The sequence below is a fragment of the Cherax quadricarinatus genome, chromosome 53, assembly GCF_038502225.1.
Source record: "Cherax quadricarinatus isolate ZL_2023a chromosome 53, ASM3850222v1, whole genome shotgun sequence".
NCBI classification, from domain to species: domain Eukaryota; kingdom Metazoa; phylum Arthropoda; class Malacostraca; order Decapoda; family Parastacidae; genus Cherax; species Cherax quadricarinatus.
In genome coordinates, this window is record NC_091344.1 from 18,343,762 (window position 1) to 18,366,786 (window position 23,025).

Consider the following 23,025-nt stretch of genomic DNA (forward strand, 5'->3'; position numbering starts at 1 on the left):
ACAGTAAATATATCTTCAAAACAAAGCAAGCTTCGTTTCAACACACCACTCAAATACACATGAGCAAACATAAATAATAAAAGTGAGAGTAGAGTAATCCCAAGTGATGTGCAAAAGTAATAAACAAACAATGTATGTATACTTACTCACCCTGGTGGGCGGGTGCCGGGCCCGGGGCCCCACCGTCGTTGTAGCCACGGCCGTGATTGAACGCTGCAGCTGCTGCAGCTGCAGAGTTCTCTCCGCTCATCTGGTTGTAATTGAACTGACCCCAAGAACTGTAGTCTGCTGATGCCTTACCACCGGGCTGAGCACCAGCAGCTGCAGCAAGGTTAGGAGATGGAGCACCAGGAGCGCCCGTCATCAGAGCACCTATAGGAGCATTGCGGCCATATGGGTCACCTGAAAAACCCAAGACATCTTCTGCTTACTTACCAAGACCAAAATACGCTGCATATAAATCAACGAACAAATAAATGCACAATTTAAGAGATTTAAAATAGCATATCCCATTAAATTTTATAAAAAACAAGATACACAAGTAAAACTATTAAGAAAAATAATACTGTACTATTCTATTACAAGCATTTTTTTTATCACTGAAGTTTATACTTTACTAAAACACATCAACAAGAAGCTGCTAATCAGAATGTTGATCAAAGTAATCCAGGAGGTGGAGTGGGGCCAGGAGCCAAATCTTGACCCCTCCAACAAATACAATTAGGTTAGTATACATATGTGCACATGCAAGCATGTGCACGCTCACACACACACACACACAGCAAATGCATCTGGTAAAACTAAGATTAGCTTTGAGGAAACTCAACAAGGAATCATTCAAGACACAATACTAGGGGTGTGCCAAGGTATTGGTATCAGCTAATTTTGAAGGTATTGGTGAATTAGTTGCCAATACAAACCAATACTTTCATAAAATGTTAATACTGCAAATATGGTTAAAAAAAATATTAAAATTCATCTGATAGCAAGGGATAATAGTGTTATTGTTGCCAAAGGAATTGAAGGGACAGGATACAACAGTTGGCCATGCTTTCTACCTACACTTAACTGGTTGTTCAAGATTGTACAGTGGTACCTTGACTTACGAGTGCCCCAACTTACGAGTTTTCCGAGTTACAAGCTGTCGCTCAGTCAATTTTTTGCTTTGAGTTGTGAGCAAAAATCCGAGTTACAAGCAAGCTTCAGATATGCCGCCACTCACAGGAGATTCCGAGGAAATATAAAAAAACCTCGATAATAACTAATGTGTAACGTCCTTTAAATTTTCATACCACTGGCAGTGTAATCCTGCCAGAATTATCTATAAAGTATGCCCTAAGTAAAGAGAAACAATTCTGGAACATATGTAATACATGTTTGGCAGGCCAGCTGGTTGGGTGGCCATCTGGCTAGCTGGCTGATTTGCTGTGGCTGTGTCTATCTCCTTCTGTCTGTCTGTGTATCTATTTCTGTCTCTCTCTCTAACTCATAAGTACACAAATAGTTTTTTTTTTTTCAACAAGTCGGCCGTCTCCCACCGAGGCAGGGTGACCCAAAATGAAAGAAAATCCCCAAAAAGAAAATACTTTCATCATTTAACACTTTCACCTCACTCACACATAATCACTGTTTTTGCAGAGGTGCTCAGAACACAACAGTTTAGAAGCATATACGTATAAAGATACACAACATATCCCTCCAAACTGCTAATATCCCGAACCCCTCCTTTAAAGTGCAGGCACTGTACTTCCCATTTCCAGGACTCAAGTCTGGCTATATAAAAATAACCGGTTTCCCTGAACCCCTTCACTAAATATTACCCTGCTCATACTCCAACAGATCGTCAGGTCCCAAATACCATTCGTCTCCATTCACTCCTATCGAACACGCTCATGCACGCCTGCTGGAAGTCCAAGCCCCTCACCCACAAAACCTCATTTACCCCTTCCTTCCAACCTTTTCGAGGACAATCCCTACCCCGCCTTCCTTCTCCTACAGATTTAAATGCTCTCCATGTCATTCTACTTTGATCCATTCTCTCTAAATGACCAAACCACCTCAACAACCCCTCTTCAGCCCTCTGATTAATACTTTTATTAACTCCACACCTCCTAATTTCCACACTCCGAATTTTCTGCATAATATTTACACCTCACATTTCCCTTAGACAGGACATCTCCACTGCCTCCAACTGCCTCCTTGCTGCAGCATTCACAACCCAAGCTTCACACCCATATAAGAGTGTTGGTACTACTATACTTTCATACATTCCCTTCTTTGCCTCCATAGATAACGTTTTTTGACTCCACATATACCTCAACGCACCACTCACCTTTTTTCCCTCATCAATTCTATGATTAACCTCATCCTTCATAAATCCATCCGCCGACACGTCAACTCCCAAGTATCTGAAAACATTCACTTCTTCCATACTCCTCCTCCCCAATTTGATATCCAATTTTTCTTTATCTAAATCATTTGATACCCTCATCACCTTACTCATTTTTATGTTCACTTTCAACTTTCTACCTTTACACACACTCCTAAACTTATCCACTAACCTTTGCAATTTTTCTTTAGAATCTCCCATAAGCACAGTATCATCAGCAAAAAGCAACTGTCAATTCCCATTTTGTATTTGATTCCCCATAATTTAATCCCACCCCTCTCCTGAACACCCTAGCATTTACTTCTTTTACAACCCCATCTATAAATATATTAAACAACCATGGTGACATTACACATCCCTGTCTAAGACTTACTTTTACCGGGAAGTAATCTCCCTCTCTTCTACACACCCTAACCTGAGCCTCACTATCCTCATAAAAACTCTTTACAACATTTAGTAACTTACCACCTATTCCATATACCTGCAACATCTGCCACATTGCTCCCCTATCCACTCTTTCGTATGCCTTTTCTAAATCCATAAATGTAATAAAAACTTCCCTACCTTCATCTAAATACTGTTCTCATATATGCTTCAATGTAAAAACTTGATCTACACATTCCCTACCCACTCTGAAACCTCCTTGCTCATCCGCAATCCTACATTCTGTCTTACCTCTAATTCTTTCAATAATAACCCTACCGTACACTTTTCCTGGTATACTCAGTAAACTTATTCCTCTATAATTTTTACAATCTCTTTTGTCCCCTTTCCCTTTATATAAAGGGACTATACATGCTCTCTGCCAATCCCTAGGTACCTTCCCCTCTTTCATACATTTATTAAACAAAAGTACCAACCACTCCAACACTATATCCCCCCTGCTTTTAACATTTCTGTCATGATCCCATCAGTTCCAGCTGCTTTACCCCCTTTCATTCTACATAATGCCTCACGTATCTCCTCCACACTTACATTCTGCACTTCTTCACTCCTAAACGATGATATACCTCCCTGGCCAGTGCATGAAATTACCACCTCCCTTTCTTCCTCAACATTTAAAAGTTCCTCAAAATATTCTTGCCATCTACCTAATACCTCCCTCTCCCCATCTACTAACTCGCCTACTCTGTTTTTAACTGACAAATCCATATGTTCCCTAGGCTTTCTTAACTTGTTTAGCTCACTCCAAAAATTTTTCTTATTTTCATTAAAATTTCTTGACAGTGCCTCTCCCACTCTATTATCTGCTCTCCTTTTGCACTCTCTCACCACTCTCTTCACCTTTCTTTTACTCTCCATATACTCTGCTGAAAAATATGTGCAGGAATTCAAGGAGTACAGACACTGAAAAATTAAAACCCCAACAAATGTTTGTGATGAAACAGGCTTGTTTTGGAAGAAAATGCCAAACAGGACCTACATTACACAGGAGGAAAAAGCACTGGCAGGACACAAGCCTATGAAAGACAGGCTAACTCTAATGTTTTGTAGAAATACTAGTGGGGATTGCAAAGTGAAGCCTTTACTCGTATATCACTCAAACTCCCAGTGTTCAAGAAAAACGGTGTTGTCAAGGCTAATTTGTGAGTGATGTGGAGGGCAAACAGTAAGGCATGGGTCACTAGGGACATTTTCCATGATTGGTTCTATCATGTGTTTGACCCCACTGTGAAAAAATACCTCCTGGAAAATAAATTGGACCTCAAGTGCCTCTTGGTATTAGACAATGCTCCTGCTCATCCTCCAGACTTGCAAGAGTGAATTGTGGGGGACTAGAGCTTTATTAAAGTAGAGTTTTTGCCTCCTAAGACCACTCCTCTCCTCCAGCCCATGGACAAGCAGGTCATTTCAAATTTCAAAACACTGTACACCAAAGCAGTGTTTCAAAAGTGCTTTGAAGTGACCTAAGATACTAAGAGATTTCTGGAAAGGTCACTTTAGTATTCTCAGCTGCATAAACCTTATAGGTAAGGCTTGGGAGGGAGTGACTTGCAGGACTTTTGAACTCTGTTTGGAGGAAATTGTGGCCACAATGTGTACAAGAGAGGGATTTTGAAGGGTTTGGGGCTAACCCTGAGGAGCCTATGCCAGTTGTGGAATCTATTGTGTCATGGAGGTTGGAGGTTAGTGGGGAGGATGTGGAAGAGTTGGTGGAGGACGATGATGAAGAACCACTGATGACCCGCACGAGCATCTGCAACAGCAAGAGACCACAACTGAGGAAATTGCTTCAGAGGAGGGGAGAGAGAGATGGAGGAAGTTGTCTTCTTCAATGATAAAGGACATTTGTACAATGTGGACAAAAGTGCAAGCCTTTATGGATGAACATCATCCTGACACAGTTATTCCAAGCCGTGCTGGTGACTTTTACAATGACAATGTTGTGGTCCATTTTAGGAAAATCTTAAAGGAATGCCAGAAACAGAGCTCTATGGACAGATTTTTGGTGCAACAGAGGTCCAGTGACTGTCAAGTTGTTCCCAATGGCATTAAAAAAAGAAGGGAAGTAACCCCGGAAAAGGACTTGCTACCTAAAGTCCTTATTGGAAGGGGATTCCCCTTCCAAACAATACACCTCCATCATCTCCCCTCCTCCCATCTCAGCACTCGTCAATAAATCTTCAATAAAGGTAAGCGTCATTTATTCTTCACGTATCATTGTTTTCTGTGTAGGAAACTGTATATTTCAAGTGATTTTTTTTTTTTTTAATATTTTTGGGTGTCTGGAAGGGATTAACTGGATCTCCATTACTTCTTAGGGAAAAATTAATTCAGCTAATGATAAAATCAGTTAAGGACAAGCTCTCTGGAATGCATTAAAATCATTACCCGAGGGTCCACTGTACTATGCTTGTAGACATAAGGCATAGTAAGCATGACTGGCAAGTAATACAGATTTTCACTTGTTCAGGAATCAGACGAGATGACTCTGCATCGTGTGTAATACCCGTTGGTTCATGAGTGGCTCTCTCTCTCCGAGTCAGAGAGACAGGAAGACAGAAACACAGATAAGCAGAGACAAAGCAAGGAGTTTCATATATACTCCAACATTTCTAAAACATTGCTGGGACCTGGCAAAAAAGGCAAAAATCATTTCTTATTTATAAATATATTTTTATTTAAAAACCCGTAACAAAAAAATTGGAGTGGCCTCTTGGGTTAGATGGAACAGATTAATGTCATTTCAGTTAATTTCAATGAGGAAAACTGATTTGATATACGAGCAAATTGAGTTATGAGCTCGGTCACGGAATGAATTAAACTCGTAAGTCGAGGTGCCACTGTATTCTGAAGCAGAGTAATAAAAGACATTATTGCTAACTGAAAGCAAATAGTTATCCACTTCAGAGATCTCCACTAGCCTGCTGTAAACCAGAGGCTCTTCAAGAACAAAATGAAGTACTAAGGCACAAGATCATTCAGAATTTACCTAATTGCAGGAATAGAATTTATTTAATGTTGGACTGCATATGTGAAAAAAAAAAACATTGCATGTACCGTATTTCATGGCTTATTACACACATTTTCCTCCATAAAATGTCTCCAAAAACCACCTGCATTTTATAAACTGAAGGTCAGTGATGGGAGCTATAAATCTGGGATGTGGGGTGGGCTGTAGCTCTCCCAGTTAAGTCAGATGCTGAGCCACTGAAACTAAAACAAGTCTTATAAGCCATGAAATACGGTATATATATTACAGCCTCTCCTCACTTAACGACGTACTCATTTACCGATGCCTCAGAATTACGACATGCTCTCTGACCAGTATGCATGCCTAAATAACGTATACTAGAGCTATTTTCTCTATTCTGTTTATTACAATATACAGTACACTACTGTATAAACATTTAAAAATATACTAGAAATGTTATAAATGTTATAAAGATAGTTGACACAAACCCCATAACAGTGTGCTCCTCACTTAACAACGAATTTGTTTACCGACATGGTCATAGGAATGAAACTCCATCGTTAAGTGAGGAGAGGCTGTATTTAGATAACAAACACCTTCCATCATCTGATGGAAATAAGTGGAATCTTACTGCCAAGTTATCTTTGATGAAAATATTTCAAAAAGCTTCTGTATGTTTTCATGGAAAAAAAAAAAAAAAAAAAAGAAAGTGGTAAATTTTGGTCTAGAAGTGAGAGAATGGGTCTGTGCAGCTAGTGTACACAGTATTAAAAAAAAAAAAAAAATCCTGCTCAACCGGTGCATGAGAAAAGAAAAGCTCTCCTTTGCGTTTGGTTTAAAAAAGTGAAACTGAGGTGCTTTCTTGGATGTTTTCTTATGATTTTATTGGCTATTTCCCTGTATTATTTGATCAAATGGAAGACATAGTATTGAAACAGCAATGATTTTGTTTGGTTTCAAAACCAGTAGTATTCTGAATTTGGGCTCAAAGAAGTGGCATTACAGTGGAACCTCAAATTTCCAACGTATCGCTTATCGAACTCTTCGAAAATATAACCCTTTTTTCGAACCAACTTTGTCCCTATTATCGAACTCGCCCCTATTTTCGAAGCGCTGGGTACTGGACCTGTCTGGCAGTCCACTCTGTCCACGTCCCCACGCAGGCGCCGTGAGCCAGTCTGGTTCTGTTGATGCTTGAGTGAACACTAACCTGCGCTCTCATTCAAACATTTTACAATTATTTCACTGTGTTTAATGCTTGTGGGACTGTGAAATAAGCTACAATGGACCCAAAGAAACTTGCTAGTGGTACCCCTGTGGTAAAGAAAGTGAGAAACACCATAGATGTGAAGAGGGAAATAATACAGAAGTGGAATGATGTCCAAATGTTTGTGGAGAAGTACCACCCTGAGCAAGCTGAAACAAGCCATCTTTGCAACAAGTTCAGTGACAGAACCATGTCCCATTTTAGGGAAATCTTAAAGATGCACCAGAAACAGAGGACTGTGGACAGTTATTTTGTGAGACAGGGGTCCAATGACTCTCAAGCTGGTCCTAGTAGCATGTAAGACAGAGAAGGGAAGTAACCCCAGAGAGGGCTTTGATACCTGAAGTCCTCATGGAGGGGGATTCTCCTTCCAAACACTAACCCCAACACCCTCTCTCCTCCTCCCTATCTTCCAGATGCCATCACTAATCTTCAATAAAGGTAAGTAAAATGGTATTTTATATCTTTATTTAAATCTATTAACCCGTAAACGGTCCAAACGTATATACAGTAGGGCCTCACTTATACGGCGGGTTAGGTTCCAGGCTGTCGCCGGAAAGCAGACATCGCCGGAAGGCAGAATGCCATTTTTCCCATTTATAAATGCATATAAATGCCAGACAACAAGTTTACACTAAATTATATTAAGTTAGTAATGGAACTAGGCATTAAAAACACACAAAGTAAAATACATTCACAGTAAATTCATTACTTATCTTAAAGTATTTGTAATCTTAATGTAGGGAGAGAGGTGAGTAGTACTTATTTGTAGGAAGTCAGGTGCAGGTAGCCCATGTGTAGGTAGCCCTGGCTCCCCGTCTCATACTTAATATACGATATACGATATACACATACAGTACACTCATTATTTACCTTAAAATATGTGTAGTCTTAATATAGGAAGAGAGGCGAGTAGTATTTATTTGTAGGAAGTCAGTGTAGGTAGCCGGTAGGTGTAGCCCGCCTGGGTTACACCTACCGGCTACCTACACTGTGGCCCAGAGCCATATTATTAACATCGACATGTCTTGTTCACTGAATTTAATCATTTGTAACAGCTACCTTTAGATGCCATCATAAACGAAGGTAGAAGTAATGAATAATTCATGCAGAAAATGGTAAACAAAAGCGGAGTGAGGGAGTGGCTGGGCCAAACGCAGATTCATACACGTTTTCTCTGATAGCTGAGCAGAGAAAACGTAATGTTGTCCCTCCACCCGGCTACCACACAGCTCCACAAGTATTATTATCAGAGCACACCTAAAATATGCAATAAATGCCAGACAACAAGTTTACACTAACTTATATTAAGTTAGCAATAGAAATAGGCATGAAAAACACAATAAAAGGTAAGATCCATACAGAGTATACTTATTACTTACCTTAAAATATTAATATTAATGTGTGAGAGGTAAGTGGCAGGGTGTTTATTGAATAAAATCAGAATGGCACACCATCATCCTCTAACTTGGCACTTAAAGCAAGAGGCTTACGACTTCTCTTTTTATCACAGCTAACCTTAGACGCCATCATCAATGAGAGCCAACTAGTTAATGAAAGAGTAAATGAGAGAGAGAACGAGATACAGAGTTGAGACAATGTAAGAACACAAACCGAACAGGTAGTGGACGATCACTTGGTCAGGCGAAATAAATGCGTATTAATATGCGTCTACTTTAGTTCATTCACGTACGTTTGTAAGAGTTTGTAAAACATTTACCTCAATATTTTTTTATTATAATAATAATTACCTCACAATACAAATACTCTTACATTGTGTACAAGTTAGTTCAGAATAAACAAACAGCCACACACCATTTTTAGAGTGAATGAAGATAATAATAATAATAATATAAAAAGCACTAAACCCACAAGGGTTGTGAATTGCTATATATAGAGTAAAGGCATATGAAAAGAAAGTTTTTCTACAGTTATCCCCCAGTTTGACTAGAGAAAATGTAATTCTTCCGACACTACCTACACAGCTGCTTTGTAAACAAGTCTCATATTTACATCAATTTTTATTCTGTGAGTGTATGTATCATGTTTATATGCTATGTAATGGGTTTTATATATAATTTGAGGAAAATATCATAGATGGATTAATGAAAATGCCTATATTGATGTAAAATAAGACATTTAGTGTGCCCAAGAGCGATTATTATTATGTAGTATTGGCGTCATGAGTAGAGAGAGACTCAGCGATTTTAATGTGTACCTGCACACCAGCACAGTGTGTAAGTATATTTAGGTACAGGTACACATAAGTACAGTGGACCCCCGGTTAACGATATTTTTTCACTCCATAAGTATGTTCAGGTGCCAGTACTGACCGAATTTATTCCCATAAGGAATATTGTGAAGTAGATTATTCCTTTCAGACCCCCAAACATACACATACAAACGCACTTACATAAATACACTTACATAATTGGTCGCATTTGGAGGTAATCGTTATGTGGGGGTCCACTGTATAATTATCAGAGTACATATAAAATATGCAGTAACTTTAAAACACTTGAAATTTTGCAAAGTTACCTGACATAATAGATGTGGTCACGAAAAATGTAAAACTGGGTGGGGGGCGCCGTATTTGAAAGACCGCTTACCGTACGGTAAATTTTGGTCACAATTTGACATCGCCGTATTAACGGAATGCCCTAAGGCGAAACGCCGTAAAGCGGGGCCTTACTGTATACGTTTTTTCAATATTTGAATGTAAAAAAAGTAGGTCTTTTTTTTTTTTTAAATTTGAAAGTGTAAAAAAAACTTTGATCTACTTTTTTTTTGTTATATTTGAAAATATGTAAAAAATAACGTAGATCTACTTTTGGAGCACTACACATGCGAACGTAGATCTGCTTGGACCGTTTACGGGTTAATACATAATTGTACACTATATTTGTTGTGTATGTAAAACTATAATTAATCTCTATAAAATGTATTTTTTTTTGTGAATATTTTTGGGTTTCTGGAACGGATTAATTGTATTTCCATTATTTCTTATGGGAAATATTGCTTTGCTTTTCAGACTTTTCGAATTTAGAACTAACTCCTGTAACGGATTAAGTTCGATATTTGAGGTTCCACTGTATTAGATTTTTGCCAATTTTACTAAGGATGGGTAAGGCCTCCCCTACACCACCTGGTCCATATTATTTTCACTTGATATGATTCATTTTTTGGGATACCATGAACAATCTTTCCTGGCCATATTGATCCGAGAAATAGAGTACAGTAGACCCCTGACATACGATGTCCCCAACCTACGTTAAAACTGACCTATGATGTGTTTCAGCGTAAAAATTTGACCCCGACGTACGTTGAAAAACTCGACCTACAGCATTCGTCCAGTACGTGTCCACGTGTCTGTGTGGCCTGAGTGCGCCTCAGCTGGCCTGCCTTCAGTTAGTGTGCCATTGTTTACAAGCCAGAGCAGTCGCTCCCACGCATAGTCGGAATATTTTCTATTTTTACAGTTTTTTTTTAGGGCTTATAACGGCTAAATAAGCCACCATGGGCCCAAAGAAAGCTTCTAGTGTCAACCCTGTGATAAAAATGGTGAAAATTACTATTGAAATGAAGGAGATAATGAATGAGTACGAAAGTGGAGTGCATGCCTCTGAGCTGGCCAGATTGTACAACAAACTCCAATCAACCATTTCTACTATCCTGGCCAACAAACAGGCAATCAAGGAAGCTCTTGTTGCAAAAGGTGCAAGTATCTTTACGAAACACAGATCGCAAGTGCTCGAAAATGTTGAGACTTTTATTGGTGTGGATAAACAAAAAAAACAGATATCAGGAGATAGCATCTCTCAAGCAATCATATGTGAAAAGGCAAGGCAGTTAAAAATGCCTGCAACTAGTGGTGACGTGAGTGAATTTAAGGCCAGCAAAGGTTGGTTTGAGAGATTTAACCCTTTCAGGGTTTTGGATGTACTAGTATGGCTTACGTACCAGGGTTTTTGACGTACTAGTACGCCTAAATTCTAGCGCCCTCATATCTAGTGAGAGAAAGCTTGTAGGCCTACATATGAAAGAATGGGTCTATGTGGTCAGTGTGTGCAGTATAAAAAACATCCTGCAGCACACAGTGCGTAATGAGAAAAAAAAAATTTTGACCGTGTTTTTGGATTAAAACAGCGACTTTGCACTGTATTTTCATATGGTATCTATTGTTGTATTCTAGTTTTCCTGGTCTCATTTTATAGAATGGAAGACGTATTACAGAAATTGAGATGATTTTGACTAGTTTTACAAGGAAAAGTACCTTGAAATTGAGCTCAAAGTAGCAGAAATGTTCGATTTTTACCAACGTTCAAAAGTAAACAAACCACGCTAAGCGTCCAATACACATCAACTGGCGAGTCTAATATTCTTTCTCAAGTGCGCCAATATTATTTATACCATTTCTACACTAATGCAGTAGTCCGCATAACAGTAAATCTTCTACTTTTTGTGAGAATAAAAATTCAAAGTGGAAAGCAAAAGAATGTAAGAAAGGCGTGAGGACGTGGCTAATGAACAGAGGAAATGTTATTTAGCGCTCCCACGCATAGTCGGAATATTTTCTATTTTTACAGTTTTTTTTAGGGCTTATAACGGCTAAATAAGCCACCATGGGCCCAAAGAAAGCTTCTAGTGTCAACCCTGTGATAAAAATGGTGAAAATTACTATTGAAATGAAGGAGATAATGAATGAGTACGAAAGTGGAGTGCATGCCTCTGAGCTGGCCAGATTGTACAACAAACTCCAATCAACCATTTCTACTATCCTGGCCAACAAACAGGCAATCAAGGAAGCTCTTGTTGCAAAAGGTGCAAGTATCTTTACGAAACACAGATCGCAAGTGCTCGAAAATGTTGAGACTTTTATTGGTGTGGATAAACAAAAAAACAGATATCAGGAGATAGCATCTCTCAAGCAATCATATGTGAAAAGGCAAGGCAGTTAAAAATGCCTGCAACTAGTGGTGACGTGAGTGAATTTAGGGCCAGCAAAGGTTGGTTTGAGAGATTTAACCCCTTTCAGGGTTTTGGATGTACTAGTATGGCTTACGCACCAGGGTTTTTGACGTACTAGTACGCCTAAATTCTAGCGCCCTCATATCTAGTGAGAGAAAGCTTGTAGGCCTACATATGAAAGAATGGGTCTATGTGGTCAGTGTGTGCAGTATAAAAAACATCCTGCAGCACACAGTGCGTAATGAGAAAAAAAAAAATTTGACCGTGTTTTTGGATTAAAACAGCGACTTTGCACTGTATTTTCATATGGTATCTATTGTTGTATTCTAGTTTTCCTGGTCTCATTTTATAGAATGGAAGAAGTATTACAGAAATTGAGATGATTTTGACTAGTTTTACAAGGAAAAGTACCTTGAAATTGAGCTCAAAGTAGCAGAAATGTTCGATTTTTACCAACGTTCAAAAGTAAACAAACCACGCTAAGCGTCCAATACACATCAACTGGCGAGTCTAATATTCTTTCACAAGTGCGCCAATATTATTTATACCATTTCTACACTAATGCAGTAGTCTGCATAACAGTAAATCTTCTATTTTTTGTGAGAATAAAAATTCAAAGTGGAAAGCAAAAGAATGTAAGAAAGGCGTGAGGACGTGGCTAATGAACAGAGGAAATGTTATTTTAGTGCCAGGAATGTCTTTCTTGTTTATTCTGGACCCTATTTGGAAATTGGCATCTTTTGAAATTTGTGTGATATTGGCAAAATTGCTAAATTCTGACCACTGTATTGGATAGTTGAAATCGGTAAATGGGTGGTTATCAGAAGTATCAGTTCCCAGTAGTATGACTCGCTACCAATCGCGTGTGAATCACTGTTATTCATGTTGCTGCTGACCATAGCATTTTTTTGAACACTGCTCACCCCTAGGACCCAATTCGTGCATCAGTCTTAACTCTTTCAGGGTCCACAGGACCTCTCAGAGACATGTTCTCAGGGTCCCCCAAATAAAAAAAAAAAAAAAAAAAAAAAAAAATATATATATATATATATATATATTTCTCTCATGAAAATATAGAGAATCTTTTCCTGATCATAATGACACCATAAGTATGAAATTTGATGGAAAACTTACGGAATTATGCTCTCGCGAAGTTAGCGGTCTCGACGATGTTTACACATCGGCGATTTTGCCCACTTTGAGCCCTATTTTCGGCCAATTCCTATGTACTAGCCGACAAAAATCATAACTATTTCGCTAGAACTACATTTTTTTCTATTGAATGAGTACAAGAAATCACCAATTTACTGATTTCAACTATCCAATACAGTGGTCAGAATTTAGCAATTTTGCCAATTTCACACAAATTTCAAAAGATGCCAATTTCCAAATAGAGTCCAGAATAAACAAGAAAGACATTCCTGGCACTAAAATAACATTTCCTCTGTTCATTAGTCACGTCCCCAGGCCCCTCTTACATTTCTTTTGCTTTCCACTTTGAATTTTTATTCTCACAAAAAATAGAAGATTTACTGTTATGCAGACTACTGCATTAGTGTAGAAATGGTATAAATAATATTGGCGCACTTGTGAAAGAATATTAGACTCACCAGCTGATGTGTACTGGACGCTTAGCATGATGTGTTTACTTTTGAACTTTGGTAAAAATCGAACATTTCTGCATCTTTGAGCTCAATTTCAAGGTACAGTGGTCCCTCGCTTTTCGTAGTTCTCGGCAATCGTAAATTTCGCCAATCATAGGGGTATTTTCGTATAAACATGGACTCGCTCTTCATAGGTTGACTCGCGAATAGTAGTTCGTCTGGGACACATACACACGGTGTGAGCTGGGGCGGAGTCCCTTCCCAGCCAGTCTGGCATTGTTTACCAGTGAGTGAAGGTCCCCTCAAGTGCTCCTACGAAATATTTCAAAATATTCCACTCATTTTAGTGCTTGCAATTACTAAATAAGCTACCATGGCTCCAAAGAAAGCTTCTACTGCCAAGCCTGTGGTAAAGAAGGTGAGAAATATGTACAGTGACAAAGTCTTGGGCCATTTTCGGGAAGTGTTAAAGAGACGCCAGAAACAGAGCTCTCTCCACAGTTACTTTGCGAGACAGGACTAGAGTGACTCTCAAGGTGGTCCTAGTGGCATTAAGAAACAGAGAAGAGAAGCAACCCCAGAGAAGCAATTGGTACCTGAGGTGTTGCTGGAAGGGGATTCCCCTTCCAAACTGTAAACAATCCAATCTCTCTCCTCCTCCAGTCTCCCATACACTAAGAAGAATCTCCAATAAAGGTAAGTGTTAATCTGTTAATGTTTCATTCATCATTTCCCATTGTATTGTTTATGTACTATATGTATATTTCATGTAAAAATTTTTTTTGTTTTAATACTTCTGGGTGTCAGGAACGGATTAATTGTATTTACATTATTTCTTATGGGGAAAATTGATTCGCAAATCGTAAATTTCGTTTATAGTAACGGCTCCAGGAACGGATTAATTACGAAAAACGAAGGACCACTGTACAGTGGACCCCCGCATAGCGATATTAATCCGTGCAAGAGAGCTCATTGTTATGCGAATGAATTTTCCCCATAAGAAATAATGGAAATCAAATTAATCCGTGCAAGACACCCCAAAGTATGAAAAAAAAAAATTTACCACATGAAATATTAATTTTAATACACACAAACTGAAAAAGGCATGCACAATTACATGACACTTACTTTTATTGAAGATCTGGTGATGATTGATGGGATGGGAGGAGGAGAGAGTGTTAGTGTTTAGAAGGGGAACCCCCTTCCATTAAGACTTGAGGTGTCAAGTCCTTTTCTGGGGTTACTTCCCTTCTTTTAATGCCACTAGGACCAGCTTCAGAGTCACTGGAGTTCTGTCGCACAACATATCTGTCCATAGTGGCCTGTACCTCTCGTTCCTTTATGACTTCCCTAAAGTGTTTCACAACATTGTCAGTGTAATAGTCACCAGCACGGCTTGCAATAGCTGTGTGAGGGTGATTTTCATCCATGAAGGTTTGCACTTCAAGCCACTTTGCACAGATTTCCTTAATCTTAGTAGTAGGCAATTTCTTCAATTTCTCTCTCCCCTCCTTCGAACCAGTTTCCTCAGGTCTGGCCTCTTGCTGTTGAAGTTGATCTATCAGCTCATCAGTGGTTAGTTCTTCATTGTCCTCCTCCACCAACTCTTCCACATCATCCCCACTAACCTCCAACCCCAAGGACTTTCCCAATGCCATAATGGATTCCTCAACTGGCATAGGATTCTCAGGGTTAGCCTGAAACCCTTCAAAATCCCTTTGGTCTACACATTCTGGCCACAGTTTCTTCCAAGCAGTGTTCAAGGTCCTCTTAGTCACTCCCTCCCAAGCCTTACCTATAAGGTTTACACAATTGAGGATATTAACCCTTTGAGGGTTTTCGTCGTACTAGTACATTTCACGCGTAGGGGTTTTTGACGTACTAGTACTCATAAATTCTAGCGGCCTCAAATCTAGTGGGAGAAAGCTGGTAGGCCTTCATATGAAAGAATGGGTCTATGTGGTCAGTGTGCACAGTCTGAAAAAAATCCTGCAGCACACAGTGCATAATGAGAAAAAAAAAACTTTCACCATTTTTTTTGAATAAATCAGCGACTTTGCAGTGTATTTTCGTATGGTATTTATTGTTGTATTCTAGTTTTCTTGGTCTCATTTTATAGAATGGAAGACATATTACAGAAATTGAGATGATTTTGACTGGTTTTACAAGGAAAGGTGCCTTGAAATTGAGCTCAAAGTAGCAGAAATGTTCGATTTTTACCAAACTTCAAAAGTAAACAAATCGTGCCAAGCGTGCAATACACGTCAACTGGTGAGTCTAATATTCTTTCACAAGTGCACCAATAATATTTATACCATTTTTTACACTAATGCAGTAGTCTGCATAACAGTAAATCTTATATTTTTTGTGAAAATAAAAATTCAAAGTGGAAAGCAAAAGAATATAAGAGGGGACTTGAGACATGACTAATGACTAGAGGAAATGTCATTTTAGTGCCAGGAATGTCTTTCTTGTTTATTCTGGACCCTATTCCGAAATTGGCATCTTTTGAAATTTGTGTGAAATTGGCAAAATTGCTAAATTCTGACCACTGTACTGGATAGTTGAATTTATAAATGGGTGGTTTCTTGCATCCATTCGATGGAAAAAATGTAGTTCTAGCGAAATATTCATGTTTTCTGTCGACTAGTACAGTGAAATTGGCCGAAAATGGGGCTCAAAGTGGGCAAAATCGCCGATGCGTAAACATCGCCGAGACCGCTAACTTTGCGAGAGCATAATTCCGTAAGTTTTCTATCAAATTTCAAACTTTTGGTGTCTTTATGATCGGGAAAAGATTCTCTATCTTTTCATAAGAGAAAATAATTTTTTTTTTTTTTAAATTTGGCCGACCCTGAGAACGAGTTTCGGAGAGGGCCTGTCGACCCTCAAAGGGTTAAAGTGATCTCTCCAAAAGTCTCTTAGAGTCAGTGGAGTTTCTGAGGTCACTACAAAGCACCTTTCAAACAGAGCTTTTGTGTACAGTTTTCTGAAGTTTGCAATAACCTGCTGGTCCATGGGCTGCAGGAGAGGAGTGGTATTAGGAGGCAAAAACTTCACCTTAATGAATTTCATGTCCCCATAAAGTCGCTCTGCCACGTCTGTAGGATGACCAGGGGCATTGTCTAACACCAGGAGGCACTTAAGTTCTAATTTCTTTTCAGTTAGGTAATCTTTCACATTAAGGGCAAATGCATGGTGTAACCAGTCATAGAAAAAGTCCCTAGTGACCCATGCCTTACTGTTTGCCCTCCACAGCACACACAAATTTTCCTTGAGGACATTCTTTTGCCTGAACGGTCTGGGAGTTTCAGAGTGATACACTAATAAAGGCTTCACTTTGCAATCACTAGTAGCATTGGAACACATCAACAGAGTAAGCCTGTCTTTCATAGGCTTATGTCCTGGGAGTGCCTTTTCCTCCTGAGTAATGTAGGTCCTGCTTGGCATTTTCTTCCAAAACAGGCCTGTTTCATCACAATTAAACACTTGTTTAGGTTTCAGTCCTTCAGTTTCTATGTACTCCTTGAATTCCTGCACATATTTTTCAGCTGCTTTGTGGTCCGAACTGGCAGCCTCACCATGCCTTATCACACTATGTATGCCACTACGCTTCTTAAATCTCTCAAACCAACCTTTGCTGGCCTTAAATTCACTCACATCATCACTAGTTGCAGGCATTTTTTTTAATTAAATCCTCATGCAACTTCCTAGCCTTTTCACTTATGATCACTTGAGAGATGCTATCTCCTGCTATCTGCTTCTCATTTATCCACACCAATAACAGTGTCTCAACATCTTCCATCACTTGCGATCTCTGTTTCGAAAACACAGTTAAACCTTTGGCAAGAACAGCTTCCTTGATTGCCATTTTGTTGCCCACAATAGTAGCGATGGTTGATTGGGGTTTACTATACAACCTGGCCAGCTCGGAGACACGCGCTCCACTTTCATACTTATCAATGATCTCTTTCTTCATCTCTATAGTAATTCTCACCCTTATTCCTGTAGGGTTGGCACTAGAAGCTTTCTTGGGGCCCATGGTCACTTATTTTGCAGATAAAATCACCAGAAACACTGTAATAATACGAAATGTTCCGATTGTATGCTTGGATGTTACCGTGGAGGCTGGCTGATAAACAATGCCACCGGCGGAACATGTGAGGCTGGCTAAGGGCGCACATTAGACGTGTCTCAGATGAACAACGTTGAGCGGGTTTTTAAGCGGTATGCGAGGCAAAATCTTGGTGATAAAATGTAGTGGTATGCGGATTTAACGTTATGTGATGCCAACGGTATGCGGGGGTCCACTGCACTTTTCATTGTAAAACCAGTCAAAATCATCTCAATTTCTGTAATATGTCTTCCATTCTATACATTGAGACCAGGAAAACTAGAATACAACAATAAATACCATACGAAAATATAGTGCAAAGTCGCTGTTTTAACCCTTTCAGGGTCCAAGGCCCAAATCTGGAGTCACGCACCAGTGTCCAAGAATTTTCAAAAAAAAAATTTGTTATTTTTTCTTATGAAATCTTAGAGAATCTTTTTGTGAAGGTAATAAAACAAAAAGTACGAAATTTGGTGGAAAATTGACGAAATTATGCTCTCGCGAATTTTGATGTGTCAGCGATATTTACGAATTGGCGATTTTGCCGACTTTGACTCCCATTTTAGGCCAATTACATTATTCCAATCAACCAAATTCTTAGCTATTTCACTAGTATTACTTCTATTCTATCGATTGAGCACAAGAAATCGCCAAGTCAACTGTTTCAACTACAAAATAAAGTGATCGGAAATTGTTAATTTGGCCAATTTAACACAAAGTTCAAAATATTCCAATTTCAAAATAGGGTCCAGAATGAACAATGTAGGCATTCCTGGCACTAAACTAACATTTCCTCTGTTCATTAGTTATGTTTTGAGGCTTTACAAATAAATTCCATTTTTATTTTTTATTCACATAATGAATTTTTATTCACACCAAAAAATAGAAGATTTACTGTTATGCAATACTGTAATAATTGTATAAATATCATCACCATATTTGTGAATGTATATTAGACCCACCAGCTGACGTGTATTAGACGTGTGAGGTCGTTTGTTTACTCTTGAATATCGGCAAAAATTTAACATTTCTGCTACTTTGAGCTCAGTTTCAAGCCATTTCCAGTGCTAAAACCAATCAAAATCATCTCTATTTCTGTAATATGTCTTCCATTCTATCAAATGAGACCAAGAAATCGCAAATACAACTATAAAAAACATACGAAAAAACACTGCAAACTTGCTGTTTTAATCGAAAAATCGTGATTTCATTTTTTTTTCTCTCATTATACACAGTGTGCTGCAGGATCTGTTTTATGTGGTGCACACATACCACATAGATGTATTCTCTCATATCTAGGCCCAAATGTACCACTCACAGTTTATCAGAGTGAGCTGAGCTCATGGCGTAGATCTACGGTTTGGACCCTGAACGTAAAGCCGTAGATCTACGGGACGGACCCTGAAAGGGTTAATCCAAAAACATGGTCAAAGTTTTTTCTCTCTCATTACGCACTGTGTGCTGCAGGATTTTTTTCATACTGCGCACACTGACCACATAGACCCATTTTTTCATATGTAGGCCTACCAGTTTTCTCTCGCTAGATTTGAAGGCTCTAGAATTTGTGTGTACTAGTATGTCATGGGCACTGGTGCGTAAGCCGTACTAGTACGGCTGAAACGCTGAAAGGGTTAAGATAGAGAGCAGAGAGGCAGGGCGGGCCTGTGCTTCCCATGTACACCTACCATCCGACTTACGACCGAGTTCGGTTCCGAGAAACCAGTCGTAAGTTGAAATGGACGTAAGTCGAACTTTACTACTGAATATCAATATCACATTTTTGTAATGACTTTATTTTGTTTTATTTAGGTATTTCATGTTTTACTTTACTTTTTATGCTGTTAGTACTGTATTTTATACTGTAAGGTTTAGGATAAACACTGTGCACAACACAAATAGTTGTTTATTTTCCAAAAATTTGGCCAAAAAAAAAAAAAAAATACGGTCGTAAGTCGAGTGGTCATAAGTCGAGCAGGTCGTAAGTCAGATGGTAGGTGTATTTCGTTATAATTATACATACTAACCAGCCAACGTTAGTGTTATTACCCAATCCACATTATCAAACCCCCACATGACATGGTTACTTGTACTCATTCGATAGAAAAAATGGAGTTCTAACGAAATAGTTATGATTTTTGTCGACTAGTACACTGGAACTGGCTGAAAATAGGGCTCAAAGTGGACAAAATTGCCGATGTGAAAACATCGTCGAGACCGCTAACTTCGCGAGAGCATATTTCCGTTAGTTTTCCATCAAATTTCATAGTTTTGGTGTCATTATTATTGGGAAAAGATTCTCTATCTTTTCATAAGAAAAAAAATGTTTTTTTTTTCTTTTTTTTGAAATTTGGGCGACCCTGAGAACAAGTCTGGGAGAGGGCCTGGGGACCCTGAAAGGGTTAAGAATCAGTCGCATACATTGTATGATAAGGCATGGTGAGGTTGCCAGTTCGGACCAAAAAGCGGCCGAAAAATATGTGAAGGAATTCAAGGAGTACATAGAAAGTGAAGAATTGAAACCTAAACAAGTGTTTAATTGTGATGAAACAGGCCTGTTTTGGAAGAAAATTCCAAACAGGACCTACATTACTCAGGAGGAAAAGGCAGTGACAGGACATAAGCATTTGCAAGACAGGCTTATTCTTTTGTTGTGTGGTAATGCTAGTGGTGATTGCAAAGTGAAGCCTTTATTGGTGTATCACTCTGAAATTCCCAGTGTGTTCAGGAAAAACAATGTCCTCAAGGCTAATTTGTGTGTGATGTGGAGGGCGAACAGTAAGGCATGGGTCACTAAGGACTTTTTCTATTACTGGTTTCACCATGTGTTTGCCCCCACTGTGAAAAATTACCTCCTGGAAAAGTAATTGGACCTTAAGTGCCTCCTGGTATTAACCCTTAAAGTGTCCAAACGTAGATCAACGTTTTTTCAACATTTGAAAGTATGTAAAAAAAAAACGTAGTTTTTTTTTTTTTTTTTTACATTTGAAAATGTGTAAAAAGCTTTGATCTACTTTTTTTTTGTTATATTTGAAAATATGTAAAAAAACGTAGATCTACTTTTGGAGCACTACGCATGTGAACGTAGATCTGTTTGGACAGTTTAACCCTTTGACTGTTTCAGGCCCCTCTCTGAAACTGTCATTCTATGTCGCTCAATTTTTGAAAAAAAAAAAAAAATTATTTTTTCTTATGAAATGATAGAGAATCTTTTCCCGATGGTAATGACACCAAAAGTTCGAAATTTGGTCGAAAACTCGTGGAATTATGCTCCCGCGAAGTTAGCGGTCTCGGCGACATATGCGTATCGGCGATTTCGCCGACTTTGAGCCCTATTTTCAGCCAATTCCATTGTTCCAGTTGACCAAATTCATAGCTATTTCTTTAGAACTCCATTTTATCTATCAGCTGAGTACAAGAAACCTCCCATTTACTAATTTGGACTACCCAATATGGTGGTCAGAAATTGGCAATTTGGCCAATTTCACACAAAATAAAAAAGATGCCAATTTCAAAATAGGGTCCAGAATAAACAAGGTAGACATTCGTGGCACTAAAACAACATATGCTCTGTTCATTAGTCACATCTCTAGGCCCCTCTTATATTATTATTGCTTTCTATTTTGATTTTTTATTCATACAAAAAAATACAAAATTTACTGTTATGCCGACGACTGCATTATTGTAAAAATGGTATAAATAATATCAGTGCACTAGTGAAAGAATATTAGACTCCCCAGTTGACGTGTATTGGACGTGTGGTGTGATTTATTTACTCTTGAACATTGGTAAAAATCGAACATTTCCGCTACTTTGAGCTCAGTTTCAAGGTCGTTTTCATCGTAAAAGTAATGAAAATCATCTCTATTTCTGTAATATGTTTTCCATTTTATCACCTAAGACCATGAAAACGCGAATACAACGATAAATACTATACGAAAATACACCTCAAAGTCGGCGTTTTATTCGAAAACAACGATCCGAGTTTTTTTTTTCTCATTACGCAATGTGTGCTGCAGGATTTTTTTTATGTGGTGCACACTGACCACACAGACCCATTCTCTCACATGTGGGCCTACCAGCTTTCTCCCACTTGATTTGAAGCCGCTAGAATTATTGAGTATATATACGTCAGAAACATTGGCTCGTAAGACGTATTTATACGTCGAAAACAGTCAAAGGGTTAAGGGTTAAAAAATGCTGCTGGTCATCCTTCAGACTTGGCAGAGTGACTTTCTGGGGACATGAGCTTCATCAAGGTCAAATTTTTGCCTCCTAATACCACTCCTCTCCTCCAGCCCATGGACCAGGAGGTCATTTTCAACTTCATAAAACTCTACACAAAAGCTGTTTCAAAAGTTCTTGGAAGAGACCTCAGACACTTGATTGACCCTAAGAGAGTTTTGGAAAGATCACTTTAGTATCCTCAGTTGTGTAAACCTTATAGGTAAGGCTTGGGAGGGAGTGACTAAGAGAACCTTGAACTCTGCTTGAAGGAAATTGTGGCCACAATTTGTACAAAAGAGGGATTTTGAAGGGTTTGGGGCTAACCCTCAGGAGCCTATGCCAGTTGTGGAACCTATTGTGGCATTGGGGAAGTCCTTGTGGGTGGAGGTTAGTGGGGAAGATGTGGAAGAGTTGGTGGAGGACGACGATGACGAACTAACCACTGATGAGCTGCAAGAGCATCTGCAACAGCAAGAGGCCAGACCTGAGGAAACTGCTTCAGAGGAGGGGAGAGAGAAATTGAAGAATTTGCCTTCTTCAAAGATTAAGGAAATGTGTGAGAAGTGGCTTGAAGTGCAAACCTTTATGGATGAAAACCACCCTGACACAGATATTGCAAGCTGTGTTGGCAACCTGTACAACGACAATGTTGTGAACCACTTTAGAAAAATCTTAAAGGAACGAGAGGAACAGAGCTCTACTGAAAGATTTTTGGTGCGACAAACGTCCAGTGAATGTCAAGTTGTTCCCAGTGGCATTAAAAGAAGAAGGGAAGTAACCCCAGAAAAGGACATTCTACCTAAAGTCCTCATGGTAGGGGATTCCCCTTCCAAAAAATAACCTACATCATCTCCCCTCTTCCCATCCCATCACTCATTGGCAGATCTTCAATAAAGGTGTCATTTATTGTTAATTACACAATAATATACAGTTATTATGCATGTCCCTTGTTTGTCTGTGTAGGAAAATGTATATTTCATGTGGTAAAATTTTTTTTTTCATACTCTGGGGTGTCAGGAATGGATTAATTTGATTTCCATTATT

The 23,025-nt window shown here is 38.9% G+C and overlaps 1 protein-coding gene across 12 annotated transcripts in view; it reads right to left on the reverse strand.

Annotated features, from left to right (window-relative positions):
- Positions 1–23,025, reverse strand: part of Hrb27C (Heterogeneous nuclear ribonucleoprotein at 27C) — a 367,211-nt gene that overhangs the window by 95,052 nt on the left and 249,134 nt on the right. For 7 of the 12 annotated variants that reach the window (XR_008407578.2, XM_053781456.2, XM_053781449.2 and 4 more), the window contains one exon: positions 147–402. Coding sequence is in view for 10 of the 12 variants with exons in the window: in XM_053781456.2 (XP_053637431.1) it covers positions 147–402 (256 nt within the window). In the remaining 2 variants the exon portion in view is untranslated. The remainder of the gene's footprint in view (positions 1–146; positions 403–23,025) is intronic. The other 5 variants (XR_008407579.2, XM_053781454.2, XM_053781457.2 and 2 more) reach the window with 1 other exon arrangement.